General features: G+C 39.6%; 1 protein-coding gene across 19 annotated transcripts in view; it reads left to right on the forward strand.

Annotated features, from left to right (window-relative positions):
• Positions 1–215: 215 nt before the first annotated feature.
• Positions 216–15,648, forward strand: part of picalma (phosphatidylinositol binding clathrin assembly protein a) — a 154,779-nt gene continuing 139,346 nt past the window's right edge. For 5 of the 19 annotated variants that reach the window (XM_043691589.1, XM_043691590.1, XM_043691582.1 and 2 more), the window contains exon 1: positions 217–788. In XM_043691589.1, coding sequence (XP_043547524.1) covers positions 659–788 — 130 coding nt within the window. In that variant the 5' untranslated portion in view covers positions 217–658. Of the gene's footprint in view, positions 789–15,648 lie in introns of all 19 variants that reach the window. The other 14 variants (XM_043691583.1, XM_043691593.1, XM_043691595.1 and 11 more) reach the window with 9 other exon arrangements.

Below are 15,648 nucleotides of genomic sequence, written 5' to 3' on the forward strand. Positions count from 1 at the left end.
TAATTACTTTGATATAAAAATCAAATTTCAATCAGCTTTCGAAAGCCGAAAAAATGGTAAGTCTTTTCAAGACATCATCTCGTGAGCGATCTACATTCTGCATGAAGCTGGTCGTATGCTAAAAAAAAACTGTACACGTGTAGACAGATGTGCATAAATCCAGATGCATGAATAGGAAACAAAAAAAAAGCCTCTCATCTGGCAGAGACAGACAAGGGAGGGAGGGGCATATTTTGCTGTAAGCAGCAGTGGTGTCAGGCTGGGCTGCAGGGGGAAATCTCTGGGACTGGCTGATGGGGCTCAAACTGGTACGAGGTTGGTGGATGATCACATGATAACAATCCAGTGGGCAGGAGCCTGGTTCAAACCCGCCATTTTCCTGGAACTCCTGATCCTTTTCGGCAGAGGAAGAAAGAGGATTTGAACCCTGGGTGGCGATAGCTGCCCAAGTGACCGCCGAGCCCGTAAATAAGAAAAAACTCAGAGCAGCCCGTCCCGACCGGGGCTTCTCCCTTCCCGGGTTTCCAGTTTACTTTTTGTTTTTGGTTGTGCGGTTTCTCTTTCCAACCTTTCTTTTTGGTCTGCCTGGCTGGGGTGGCTCCGTGAGAGGGATTTAAACCCCCTCTGTGCATGAATCTGCTGCTGGCGAGGAGGGAAGATGTCGGGACAGAGTATCACGGACCGTATTGCCGCGGCTCAGCACAGTGTCACCGGCTCGGCCGTCTCGAAGACCGTATGTAAAGCCACAACACACGAGATCATGGGCCCCAAGAAAAAGCACCTCGATTGTAAGCACTTCCTCACACAATCTCACAGAGGAAAACCAAAACGCGTCCCAACCCAGCCGCTGTTATTCCTGGTTCCTGTATTTAAATTTTAACCCCAACAGGATGAGATCGGAGTTAGCGTCGGGGGTCGTGTGTGTTATTAAGAGAAAGTATCTAGTTTTCAGGCGATACCAGGCCCCAGATAACGCCCTTGGCCTTGATTTTGTCCAGTAGACTCTGTGTATTGATTCATGCATTTTAATTATTTAGTTATTCCAGATTTTTAAAATGCAGTACATTTTGCTGGTAGGGACTTTGCGGTGGGAGGGGCAGGGGGTTAAATCTCAGCATTTACATTTTTGTGGTCGTCTTGTGATGTGGTCGCTGTGGTTACACATCTGAAAGCTACTATTGCAGACAGAAATTACAACTCACCTCATGTTGATGTTATAGTGAATCAGCATTTTTCTGTTTATTATTGCAATGATTTTTAAACAAGTGGCATATTTGTCAATTTTCTGATGATTGATACAACAGAGCAGATTTGTTTGCTTTTAAAGTGCCTGAGAACTTGTTAGTTTTTCATAAACTGAAGCATTGTGTAAGTGTCCCATTATTGGAAATATCTTGCTGTTTCTGAAAATCTGCCTCATGATATCGTATTTGCTTTTCTGAAAGATACAACATTTGGCACAGATGTGTTGCCTGAATCCAGTACAGAACTAATATTCTCCTTCATTTCCTTCAACATAATTTTTATTGCTAGTTCTGATGAGCAGTAAGAACACTTTTTAGTTATATTTCCTGAAATATGTTGAACAAATCTGAAAAAATTCTATTCCAATTCATTGGAAGTATTTAAAAAAAAATTATAAACTCAGCCTGGGAATTCAACCCAAGATGTTGCAATAAAACTGAGAACTAAACAACATTTTAAATTTTTAAAAACTTCGTCTTCTAGCTTCTAGCGATGGGCCCTTTGGGGACAGAAGTGACTAACAACTACGTTACCACTAGGGTTTCTATATCTAGTTTATTTTAGAAAATCTGTGCTATCCAGTAATTTTGAATGAATTTTTCCTTTTTAGTGTGATCAGAATGTTGCTTACTTGCTGGCTACAGTGGTCCAAGATTTTTTGAAAATTAAAATGTGCAAAATTTGATATCATGAGAGAAAATCAATTTAACAGCTTTTAGTCTTTTTTTTAAAAGACAGGTGACAGTTTTTGACAGCTGTTACAAATTAAATTCAGGTGCTGGGGACTTGTTTGCTTGTGTTCACATTCCTGTACAGCATTTCTTTGGAATATTGGCTTGCCTGGAGAATGCAAGTTTAATCTTATTTTTCCTCCAAGTAAAATATGGGGAAATGGTTTGAATCATTTCCAATTTATTAACCCCTTGGTAGCTCATCTGACTAGTATCCAAGTCTTAACAAGTGAGTGCCTTTATTCAGAGAATGGTACAAGCTAAAAGGTGTAACCTCACTGGTTTAAGTTAAAGATCACACAACACCAGGTTATAATCCAACTAGTTTATTTGGTAGCACTAGCTTTCGAAGAGTAGCTCCATCATCAGGTGGTTGTGAAGCAGGACCATAAGACACAGATCTTATCGTAGAAGATTACAGTCACATGCAGCTGAAATGCTATATTGAACAAATCTAGATAATTAAGTCTTTCATCTTTTAGAATGGGTTTGCTGGTTTCGGTTCTTTAATATGAAAATCCCAGAACTTCTTTTAAGTCATATTCTCAAAATAACTTAAGGTTTTATAACAAAAGGTGACATCTCGGCTCAGATAATGCCTTAAATCTTAGAGTCTGTTTGTATCCCAATCTTGAGTCAGGCTGGTTCTATTTCCAAAGTGGAATTTACAAAATGTTACATGAATTGACTGCTTGCAGGATCTGCATTTTCTTTGAGCAAAATGGAATGTATCACAAATATTCTGCAAATACAAATTCATGCCATAAGTTTGTGTGTGCGTGTGCAAGGGAGAGAGAGAGAGAGAGTGAGTGCATACATGTGAGAGTGTGTGTTTGAGTGTGCTGAGGTATAAGCCTGTGAGAGGGTGTGTGGGGGTGTGTGTGTGTGAGTGAGAGAGAATAGTGCAGTGGGGTTACCTGTAGTGTGACATGAACCCAGGGACCCATTTGATGCCATCCTCCTGGGTATCGAACTTGGCTGTCAGCCTCTGCTCGGCCGCTTTGCGTTGTTGCCAGTACCAGAGTCTGCCTTAGAGGATGGTCACCCGAAGGTTCGAGGCCGAATGTCCCTGACCACTGAAGTGTTCCCCGAATGGGAGGGAACACTCCTGCCTGGGGATTGTTGCGCAGTGTCCATTCATCTGTTATCATAGTGTCTGCTTGGTCTCGCCAATGTACCATGCCTCAGGGTATCCTAGCCTCCAGCATAGCTGACAGACAACGCAGGCAGAGTCACATATGTATCTGCCACATAAATGGTGGGTGATGTCCCACATGTAATGGTGATATCAATGTCGACACTCTAGCACATTTTGCAGAGGTTGCCATGACAGGGTTGTATGGTGTTGTGGTTGATATTGTCCTGAAGGCAGGGCAGTTTGCTGTGAACAATGATCTGTTTAAAGTTTGGTGGTTGTTTAAAATTGAGAAGTGGAGGTGTGGGCAAAGTCTTGGCAAGGTGCTCATCCTCATTGATAATAACACACTTTTATCATGTTACACAACAGGTGACCCCACTACACTATACACTTTCATGGATACACACTAGCACGCACAAATGCACATTCTTACATACTCACTCCCTCATGCAGACTCTCTCTCATACACAAGCTCTCTCTCATACGTATGGACATACACCCCTCACACACTCTCCCACGCATGCACCCTCTCACAGGCTTATACACTGTCACACTCACGCACACACTTTACCAAGCTTGCACGCATGCAAACACATACTCACACTCATATGCAAGCACTCGCTTTGTGTCTCTCTCTCTCTCTCTCTCTCTCTCCTGCACGCACGTACAAATTTGAGATGAATTTGTGTTTGCAGATAAATTTAATTTTGCTCAAAAAATGCAAAACCAGCAAGCAATCAATGCTGGCAGTCAATCCTTGTAATATTTTGTTAGATCCACTTTGGAAATAGAACCAGTCTGACTCAAGATTGGGATACAGACAGACTCTCATCTCACACCTTTAATGCATTATCTTGAGCTGAGATATCACCTTTAGTTATAAAAGGCTAAGTTATTTTGAGAATGTGACTTAAAAGAAGTTCTGGGATTTGCATATTAAAGAACAGCAACCAGCAAACCCATTCTAAAAGATGAAAGACTTAGTTATCTAGGTTTGTTTAATGTATCATTGCAATCTTTTGCTATAAATTGTTTTATGGTTCTGCTTCACAACCACCTGATGAAGAAGCAGCGCTTCGAAAGCCAGTGCTTCCAAATAAACCTGGTGTTGTGATTTCTAACTTTGTCCATCCCAGTCCCACACCAGCTCCTCCAAATCCTCACTGGTTTAGTAATTGATCTTCAGTTTGAAGCCCTGAAATTCTTTATTCATTTATTAATTTAGAATATGAAAGCATTTGCCAGTTTCGATCATAAAAATAACCAGCTCAATTTTAAGTCTACTAATCTGACATTGTTAGGGTTTGAATTGTATTGTCATGCTTGCTGATGGAGAATAGTTTTCAATGCATTTGAATGTGAAGCTAGCAAGAGTGTTAAAGCTGAGCTGAGAGAAATTCTGTAGCGGTTAGCTCATAAATCTTGATTTTCACTTTGTGTATACTAGTGAGGAGTTTGAAAAATGCCTGTTTCCAAAGTACTTTGAGTCGTAGAGATGTACAGCATGAAAACAGACGCTTTGGTCCAACTTGTCCATCCAGACCAGGTATCCTAAATTAATCCAGTCCCATTTGCCAGCATTTGGTCCCCCATTATTATCCCCATCCATTTGCCTTTTAAATGTTGTAATTGTACCAGCCTTCTCCACTTCTTCTGCAGGTCATTCCATACACACCATCCTCTGCATGTCCCTTTTTTAAAATCTTTTCCCTCTTACCTTAAACCAATGCCCTCTCGTTTTGGGCTCCTTACCCTGGGAAACAGACCCTGACTATCCACCATATCCATGCCCCTCATGATTTATAAACTTCTACAAGGTCACATCTCCGTCTCCAACACTCCAGTGGAAAATAGCCCCAGCCTATTCAGCTTTTCCCCATACCTCAAATCCTCCGACCATGGCAACATCCTAATGAATCTTTTCTGAACCATTTTGAAGTTTCACAACCTCTTTCTGATAGCAGGGAGATCAGAATTGAATGCAAGATTCTAAAAGTGGCCTTACTGATGTCCTGTATGGCGGCAATGACATCCTAACTCTTATATTCAGTGCACTAACCAATAAAGGCAAGCATAAGAGCAAGTTCAGTCCAGCTGAGTGAGATGATTAGCATTAGACGAACAGGAAATGAGTGTTTCAGAAACTTCATTGTGTTGTGGAGAGTAAAATCAATCATCCTCCTTCCTGATTGCTGTCCAGTGACCTGTTTTGAAAATCCACCATGTGAGTATTGGCTAAGGATAGGGCTCTGATGCAATACCTTCAAAGTTCAGGTAAGTTGTCGACTCCAGTTGTGGCCAATGAGATGAGCTCCAACTGTACCTGTAAGAAAGGATCAAAGCATTTGTTGCAAATGGTAGGAAATAGGTTACAAAACTTGGCCATTTTACTGGTCTTAGGAATGAAAATAATTCTTGCTTATAACTAAACATTAAACTTTGGGGTGAGTAGTAAACACTGAAATCTTTGTAGCATTCTTCAATGAACCTCTTTTTACCTTCAGCTTTGTGTTTCTTAGCTCCTCAGTCTGTAATGCAAAGAAATGACTTTATGTAAACTGATTCTATTTCTACGCTTCTCAACTTTTCTATATAACTGTAATCTGAGTCGATGGGTCTGAATATCGCCTGCATATTCTGATCCAATTATTGTCATCCAATTTCACCAAAAAAACATTCTTCTGGCTTCCCAGGTGCAGATTTAGCGTCTAGATAACTGTGGTGTGAACTGTGAGAGTTAACTTGTATCAAAAATATTGTTGCATTTATAATTGGTGAAAGTGTAAATTATTTCTGTGTTCAAAATGTCCGATCTGATGTGTCAATTCACCCAACTTGGTATCAATAGTTATGATGGCAGCAGGATTTAGCAGGCAGTTGCAGCCTCAAAGATTTGCAAAATGTCAATGAAGTTTACAATTTGGCAATTTTGGTTTAAAAAGAGATCCTGTTATTAAATCTTCGGTAAGATTGTTTTCTGTAGTCATTTAAAAGTTTCGCAACCTCTGAATTTTATTTGGAATTCTGTGGCATTTTAATTAGTAAATGATGTGATTAATGCACACATTTGAAAGAATTGTTGCACAATGTTACTACACTGGAACAGTTCCAAGTTGGATGCCATCGTTAAGGTTTTCAGATATCATACTCTAGAAAAACAAATCAAGTAATTGATAAATAGCCCAACAAGCTTATTTGGAAGCAGTAGCTTTTGGAACTTGCTCCTTTAGGTGGTTGTGGCGCCTAAGATCGTAGGACACAGAATTTATAGCAAAGGTTTACAGTGTGATGTAACTGAAATTATTATATATTGAAAAAGACCTAGATTGTTTAAGTCACTCATCTTTTAGAATGACCATGTTAGTTTCAGTTAAGATAAGTATCTGACCCTTGAGCTGAAATAACTGTATAATCTTGCACAGTTCTTAAAAAAAAAAAACTTGGTCGGCAATTGGAGAACAACTCTTTTGTGAATAGAAATTTAATATCTTCCAGTTCTTGTGTATTCATGTTGATTAAATATTAATTATGATATGACCAATATTTGATCTCAACCTATTGTAATTAGCATACAATAATATGGTCAGTATCTTTGTTATTGGTATAACTGACACCAACAAGTTCACAAATTACTTGGCTCTTGTTCTTATACAATTTTACACATTGCTATCCAAAAGTTGTTCTTTGTCCAAAATAAGTTTCAATGTTACTTGTGATATTATGTATTGCTTAACTGTTTGTGCAACTTGTATTTCTGTGGTGCTAATTCATGGCTAAAGACGTTATCTCCCTCTGTAGTCTTGCTTTGTGTTTCTTTTCTTTGTTTGTCTCTGTGTCTAGTGCTCTGTTATCTCCCTAGCTACTCCAACAAGTTTGAGAACTTTATAGTTTTGATGTGTCATTTAAGAACTGAATTAATTTTAATCATTTTGAAATTTTGCTTACTGATAGTAGTATCTCACTTATTGCTTCTCAAGGCATATTTAAAATGCATTGTTAATATTTATCGGAAGATGGTTTGTTGAAGAAAATCTATAAAGATTAATTTTGTCTATTTCAAAGAATATTTTTTAAAAATCAATTCAATAACTGGAAGTCTTTTCAAAAAAAAGTAATACAGTTGTATATTACATTTTTTTATATAGGCTATTTATGAAATCGCTAGAAGAAGTGATAGTAACTGTGCTTATTGCCTTATAATTCGGAGATGCCGGTGTTGGACTGGGGTGTACAAAGTTAAAAATCACACAACACCAGGTTATAGTCCAACAGGTTTAATTGGAAGTACACTAGCTTTCAGAGCGTCGCTCCGAAAGCTAGTGTGCTTCCAATTAAACCTGTTGGACTATAACCTGGTAATGCCTTTATAGTTTGAGAAAGAAGAAAACAATGCCAGAGTTGCCACCTGATAAAGATGGTATCTTGTAATGAGATGTTTTGAGACCATACCTTTAAAGTAAACCAATGAGTGACACACTTTGTATTCAGTGCACAGTTGCATGATTTGGATTTATTCAGAAATTGAATGCATTAATTTGATTCTGAAGATTGATTAAAACATCACTCCAGCATACAATCTGAATTGACACCAGTAAAGTGCTGAATCATCAGAAGTTCAATTTTTCAGATGAAGGGTTAAACTGATGCCCAACCTGCCAGATGGGGTCCTTCAGTAATTACAGTTAGAGTTCTGTTGGTCATGTGGCCTCAACTAATATCAAATGGACTTGACTGGCCAGTCATTTATCTAAATTTGCTTTTTTATGTGATTTGTGCTGTGCTTGACCCCATAACATAACTCTCATTCATAAAGTGATGTCTGTGCATCACTTGAAAGCACATGACCAGTTTGTTAGGCTCTAGGAAAGTCACATGAATGAGATTTTAAAAAAAATCCATTTTCCATTTCCTGCTATTAAATGGTACTTTTAGTTAGCGTTGGTGGAGAGGGTCTTTTGGGACTAGCAAACGTTTTGTTGCCATTGTGTATTCCATTTGATTCTTACAAATTGCATCTTCCAACCTGAGCAACATTTATTTTGTTTTTGATTGGTAGCCTTAATTGTGTCTTGCTATCACCAACTCAGAATAGCTATCACTTTCACGTCTTTCCCTTCCCACCCATCCTACCAGCCACACAGCACTTAATTTAGTTTAAATAATTAAATTCTGTAGGACTGGAAAGGACAGAGGACAAAATGGTAAGAAAATTTTTGCTTATTCTCGATTTTAATGCAGTTCTTTGAACCAACTGGTAGTAGAAGAGGCAACTTGTACTTTCTTTACAAGGTTGTCTTTGATTGCTTAGTTAAACAAAGTGATAAAATGTTCTGGTAGGTGAAGTCAGGAGTGTTACTGAACACTGGTAAATTATCAGGGAAGATTGAAGCTTAGTCATGGGTGGATCTATGAGGTTACTAAGTTTTATCTTGGAGGAAGACAGAAAAATAGAGAATGGCAAAGGAATAGGTCTAGATGACAAAGAAGAATTGATGATTCAGAAAATGTCTTTTTCTTGTTACTTTCTTATCTTCTGTTCCATGCCTGTATTCCCTGTTCTCCTCTGATTTGTTTCAGTGCTCATCTGAATCTAGGATTTAGGGTGTGTTTTAGGAACAAATAGTTTTCCTCTGATTTTTTTTTTCATTAACACAAATATATGTATGAGAGAAAAACTCTACATAGATGTTAGTAACATTTCATTTGGCCTCTCTGACCCTCTGCTCCATGAACAGTCTGCTGTTCAGCTGTGAATGATTTCAACTTAGCTTTGACAAGACCAAAGCATCCTATTGAGTTTGAAGCTAATATATGTTACTATGACTTATATAATTTAAAATAACTTATACATTTTTGTGTTGCTAGAAGCAGCATGTCACCCAATGCCTTGCACCATGAAATCATAATTATTCATAACATGGGGTCAGCCTGTTACATTTTCACAAGCCAAGCAGAAGTCTGAAATTTGTTTTCAATTGCAAATGTGTCATGCTGTTATTAAGGCTGGTCAGTGTAGTTCCTCAAGAATACTTTGAGATTTGCTATGTTGTCCCCTCCCCTCCCCTCCCCTCCCCTCCCCGTAATTGAAGCAAAATGTTTAGTGACACAGCATAGTTTTACCTCCTTCATTTTTATTCTGGTCCCTGGAGGGAGAGAGACAGTGATTGTCCATGTTCTCAGTCTTCCCTGGAAGAGCAGTTTCTCAATGAACTATATAGTCATTTTACAGGGAGGAGCATCCACATAAGGCAACATACATATTAGTTGGGTGACTGTTACAATCAATGAGTATCAATAGCAGAGACCAAGCCCTTTGCTGTGAAACAATGAATGTTCTTAACCTTGTTAACTGGGTTCACATAATGGATACTTTTTCCCCTTGTTAACTGACGTTGCATACTGAATGCTACCACCTCATGTTAAATGGCTGTACATAATGACTGCTTTTCCATCTTCTTAATCCATTACCCTTGCCTCTAGCACCCCCTTGTTAACTGCAAGTTGTTATCTGATCTGGATTATGCTCAGCTGAACCTCTTGTTTCACAAAACTCAAAGCTCAACTCTTTCCCTGCCTACTTATACCCTATACACATTCTCATTCCCTCATTTTATCATTTCATGAGGGAATGAGATCATAAAATGAGGCACTACCAGCTTTCATAAGACTCTGACAGCCAGTATTTAAGCAAGTTAATGACACACAGCATACAATGATTGATTATAACAACAAAAATTACAAGTCCGTTACAGTAATTAGAGTTTGAAGAGCTGTCCTATGTAGGGAAAAAAATCCACTAGTTAAGTTCTTAAATCCACAGTCCTTAGAGACCAATCCATTCCCCCCCCACCCCCCACCCCTGCAAACATTGAGTGGAAATGAGCCAGTTCTCCAAAATCTCCTTTAGTAAAGTCCAACCTGAAAACAAAATTCAGTCTGTTTTTGTATCACACCTTTGAGAAATCTGATTTCTTGGATAAGGCAGTTGAATGCTTCACAAAACCGAGGAGACTTTGGTCCTTGCAAACATGCTTCAGATGGAGGATACTAGCCCACCTGTGTGTGTAATGCAGCAGCAGGCTAGGTGAATACAGCATTCTTTGCTGCTTCTCCTGCTCTGCTTTTAAATGTAACAAAACCAACTGGGTGGTTTAATGTCCGTAGGAAGGTCGCTGACAAAAAGCAGACCGTTTTCCTCTTCTTTGTTAGTTTCTTCATTTTTCATGCTCATTGATTGGGGCATTGATTGGATCAGGTTGCGGAGGGGTGGACGATGGTCTGAAGGTGTGCTTTACCTGTGAATGGAGAAACTCTAGAGATGATGTTAGCTGCTGGTAGTATCTTTGCATTTCCTCTCTCATTGCTTCGTTGCCAAGGTGGTTATCAGGTATGAAGACAATCGTACATTTAACTACACTAAATTGTGTTTGCCTATTTGAACATTCTTTGAATTGTTGAAGTCTGTTACTCTGTTCGCTATTTATGACATTATCAAGTTATATACAATCCATATACTTCTAAATTGTACTGTCTAAACAATCAGTCAATTATAAACACAAATGAATGGTCCTAAAATCAAACCTTCAGGTACCCCATTCAGTTATTCAAAAATTATTTTCGTTTGACAAATTGATACTTGGCTAATTTGAAAGCTGTCAGAATAAGTATCTCAAAAGTCTGGAACAACAAGAAAACAAAATGTTTCCTGTGCTTTTGCCATTGAAGAGGCAGTTTCAGTTCAGATTTAAATATCAAATATTTGTGGGAAATAAATGCAGAATATTTAAAAAACACAATTTCTCCAAATGAAACTTCCCAAATAATACAGTTGGAATTACAGTGGCAACTTTGGTAGCGATCAACATCCTTAGAATTTGCAATATAAAGGAGGCCAATGAAGTCTTAACAATAATTAACAGAATTTAAACAGCTCAGCCTCAAGTTCTAATACTCTCTAAAATGTTAACAAAACATCAAACTTAAAATGCACTCTTCTTTTTATGAACACTGTGCTTTAAAAACAGGTGCAAAGATATTTTAATACAATACTCTCATCTGGCTAAAGCATGACCACTGACCTCACTACTTTTTCTTAATCAGGCATTATAGAATTTCAAACAAATCAGTGACTCAATGTGCTCAATCAATTTGTTTTAAGGTAACAAGTTTGATAATATTAAAAAGGACATAACATCGTACAATTTCAATGTTAAAAACAAAATCTGCCCTGTTACATAGCCCATAAAACAAATTGAATTGAGGTCTTGATTCAAACAAGGCAAAACAGTTACTTAAAAGGATTTTCTGAACCAGTATTTTAACAAACCAAATTTTTAAATATCAAGCACTCTCAGCACGGACAATTTACATTGAAACTTTTCTTTTTCAACCCCAGTATTAGTACAACCTTAATTTCAGTGTTTCTCATTTTTATTTTTGTCATCGTTTCACTGAAATTGCACTTATAAAAAGAGAGCCCTCGCAGTGGACTACATGGTAATGCAGTCCAAGCCACACTGTTTCCCCCAGAACAAAGACGCTCAGAGCCTCAAATTTTACCACTAGCGGACTTTAAGTCCTTGCTCACTTTACTCCTCATGGGGGCTCGAATCCCAGCACAGTGCGGAGGACTTGAACCTCAAATCAACCCAATCAATAGACTCTAACCCCAGTACCGTGCAGAGGACTCTAACATCAATCACACCCCCAATACAGTGCAGAGGACTGGAACTTCTGCCTGCCAGTGCACTTGCGAAGCTGTGTCTCTCGACCGAACTAATTATCGTTCGAGGAATCCGTAGAATAGAGAATGACTAAGCGAGGGGGCTGTCTCCAGCACACAGGAATATCGAGAGAGACCAAGGTTTTAAAATCTTACCTTGTGGGCCCATCTGTCTTGAGACGCCAATGTTCTTAGCGGCTGCTAAAGCTGTCCAATCGTAACTATTCATTTCAATCCTGCTAACTATGCCAATATTATTGTCCCATTTCCCCGCCCCCAGTCAAAATAAACACTCAAAGACACAGTATAGGTTTACCTCCTTCATCTTTATTCCGGGCCCTGGAGGGAGAGAGAATGATCGCCCATGTGCACAGAGACATGCGTTCTTGGTCTTCTCTGCAAGAGCAATTTCTCAATGAACGATATAGTCATTTTACAGGGAGGAGCATCCAGATAAGGCAACATACATATTAGTTGGGTGACTGTTACACTCAGTGAGTATCAACAGTAAAGATCACGCTGTCTGCTGTTATGCAATCAATGTTCTTAACATTGTTAACTGAATTCATACAATCGATACCTTTCACCTTGTTAACTGACATCACGTACTGAATGCTACCTCATCTTGTTAAATGGCTCTACATAATGACTGCTTTTCCACTTTGTTAACCACCCTTGCCACCAGCACCCCATTGTTAACTGTAAATTCTTATCTGAGTAATGCTCAGTTGAACCTCTTGTTTCACAAAACTCAGAACTTAACTCTTTCTCTGCCTGCTTATACTCTGTACCTATTCTTAGCTGCTTTAGGCATTGTTTTATTCCAGGAACAAACCATCACTTGCAGTAGTAACTTGCTGTTCTGAGCAAGTTGGGAAGTGAGTGGAACTCTTGGCTCAGCCTTCTGTAATTGACAAGATCATTCAGATGCAGAAGTGTCATGCTTTTGAACAATTTTCACAGCCCACAAGAAGTCTTTGGGTAGAGAGCAATCTGTGAGAGTTTTGCAACCAGTAGCTAGCTATTTGTGAGTCCCGATTTATTACTATAAGTATAAGCTAGGAAATTGATGGTGGCTTCAGGAAGTTAAAGATACCTTAGGTGGGTGGTAAAATCCTTTTACCTCAGAATAGTGAAGTTAGAGAAGCCTGTAGTTAAAGGGCTTTCTGTTTCCAAGGCCATGTTAAGAAATGACTGTGGGGAAAGGGAAATATGTACCTTGTGTACTGTTTATTTATTTGTCTCTGAAGGAAAATACTTATTGTTCCAAATATTTATTCAGTTTACCATTTGAACAGTGGGGAGAATTTGCTTGGCAGTGTATAACATGCATGCTAGCAATCTCTATTCCTTTTACTGTAGCTTGACCGTGACTTTTTCTTGGCCTGTCATTATTTATTTAGAAAATTGTGCTTTCTCCCTGAACTCTGTCCTCCGTGTTTTTAATGGCACCCATTTCACTAATGTGAAAATATCCTTGCCGTTTGGCTTCTATTTTCTGCATTGTTGTGCAATTTGTAGCTGTCTTGGTGCAAAACTCCAAAAGCCACTTTTTTGCTATTTAACTCTCCTTGGGAGAAATGTAGTTCTGGCCCATATCTTTCTCTATCTTGTAATCCTCTCTGTATGAGCACCTTGAGAAACTAACGCCTTGACCAAGCTTTAGGTCATCTGTTCTAATATGTCCTCCTTTGTTTAGATGTTTCTTTCTGTCTGGTTACAATCTTGATAAATTTGGAATGCTTGTTCTTAAAAACATTAGAGAAAATGAATGTTGCCCTCGATATCTGCTCATATTTCTCAATTTGTTTTGTTATTTCATCACAATTTTTCTGGATTACACCTGCATATACTCAAAATACTCCCTCCTCATGAAATTTGGTTTTTCATTGTTGTTAACTTTATCACTAACAACATCACTTTGTTTGTTTGGGTTGTATCATATGTTTGTGAGTGGGTTTTTTAATTCATTACTTCACTTGCAAAATGTCACCCGCTGGTTGAATCTTTAACATTCTGAAGCCACTCATTAATTTTCCAGCTTACATTCACAATAATAATTGGGCTTGTAATTCTGGAGAAGGGGTTAAAACCTTGCTGGGAGCTTAAGTGCCTGTTCATTTTTTTCCAAAAATATCCTTATTTGCAAATTTGTATACATACACCGGTCCTGTTTAGTCATTGCATAGCAAAAAAAAACATTGCAACTACTGCAAATGTAAGATCCAAAGGCCAGAGGTACTACATACTTATGCAGGGCACTGTACATTCGTGACAATGAGAGAGTCTGACAACTGAATGGACCACCATTGTACTTTGGCAGAAAGATCTTAATAGGTGGTCGTTCCTCACTGTACCTTGGTGGCATCTGTTTAAGCTTTTGCTGCACACTTCAACATGTGGTCCTAGATCTTGGCATGTGCCTGTCTGCAACACCTTGAGGTCAGCTCTTTGCACTGAATGACCAATAAGTTTCAGGCAGTCCCAAGTGCACCTTTCACTGAGTTGATGGTCTTCCAAGCATAGTCAGTGTTTGTCTTGAAGTGCATCCCTGGGAGCAGCCTGCAGAGCACAGAGTTCTGTCATTGGAGCTGTTTGGGATGAATCTTGACAAAAAAAACTACTGAATCTTTTTCCAGACCTTCTTTGCATAGACATATTCCAGAGATTTGTGACAATCTTTTCCCCACTGCAGCTGCATAATGTTACGGAGGGAGCCTGGGTGTACGTGAAAGATCTCTTGGGTAGTAACCCTCTCACTACCAGCCAAGCGACGTCCTGGTGGAAAGTTTCGGTGATGAGGCATTCTGTCAAATGAGTTTGACAGACTCTTTAGGAATCCACCTAAAAGCATCAGCCCTCTCCTTTCCAGCAGAGTCTCAGATCCTATATGCTGACCATGTTTGATGGACTTGTGGTTAAAGGTATTTTTCTTTACAAATTTTTGCATGAGGCACAGGTGATATGGGACTGCTCAACTCCTTGGCGATGAGGCCAAGTCCATCCTTTGTAACACCGGGGACAGCTAGGACATCCTTATGTACTGATACTTGTGTACTGAGGATCTGTGCACAGCTTGATGCAGCCACACGCAAACAGGTCGGCATCAGGATAAGGGTGGTGTTGGACAGGCTGCCCCTCGGACTAGAGCCTTGAACATGTGGGGGCATGACCCTTTGAACGCAGTACATCTTTGACCTCTGCAAGTGGAAGATGACTTGGGTAACTGCAATGGTGCAAACCTATGCCACATACATCAACTTGGAGAGACCTCGCCTGAGTAGGTGTTTATCTATGATGGAGAGGGAGTGGTGCTCCCATCTGTCCAGTTTCTGTCTCACCACTGACACCCTCCTTCGACTGACTGAACTGGTCCCCACCCTGAACAACTTCTCTTTCCAATCCTCCCACTTCCTCCAAACCAAAGGAGTAGCCATGGGCACCCGCATGGGCCCCAGCTATGCCTTCCTCTTCGTAGGATATGTGGAACAGTCCATCTTCTGCAGCTACACTGGCACCACCCCCACCTTTTCCTCCGCTACATCGATGACTGTATCGGCGCAGCCTCGTGTTCCCACAAGGAGGTTGAACAGTTCATCCACTTTACCAACACCTTCCACCCCGACCTCAAATTCACCTGGACCGTCTCAGACTCCTCCCTCCCCTTCCTAGACCTTTCCATTACTATCTCGGGCGACCGAATCAACACGGACATTTACTATGAACCGACCGACTCCCACAGCTACCGAGACTACACCACCTCCTCCCACCCTGCCCCCTGTAAAAACGCCATCCCATATTCCCAATTCCTT

Source organism: Chiloscyllium plagiosum, chromosome 6, assembly GCF_004010195.1.
Source record: "Chiloscyllium plagiosum isolate BGI_BamShark_2017 chromosome 6, ASM401019v2, whole genome shotgun sequence".
Lineage (NCBI taxonomy): Eukaryota > Metazoa > Chordata > Chondrichthyes > Orectolobiformes > Hemiscylliidae > Chiloscyllium > Chiloscyllium plagiosum.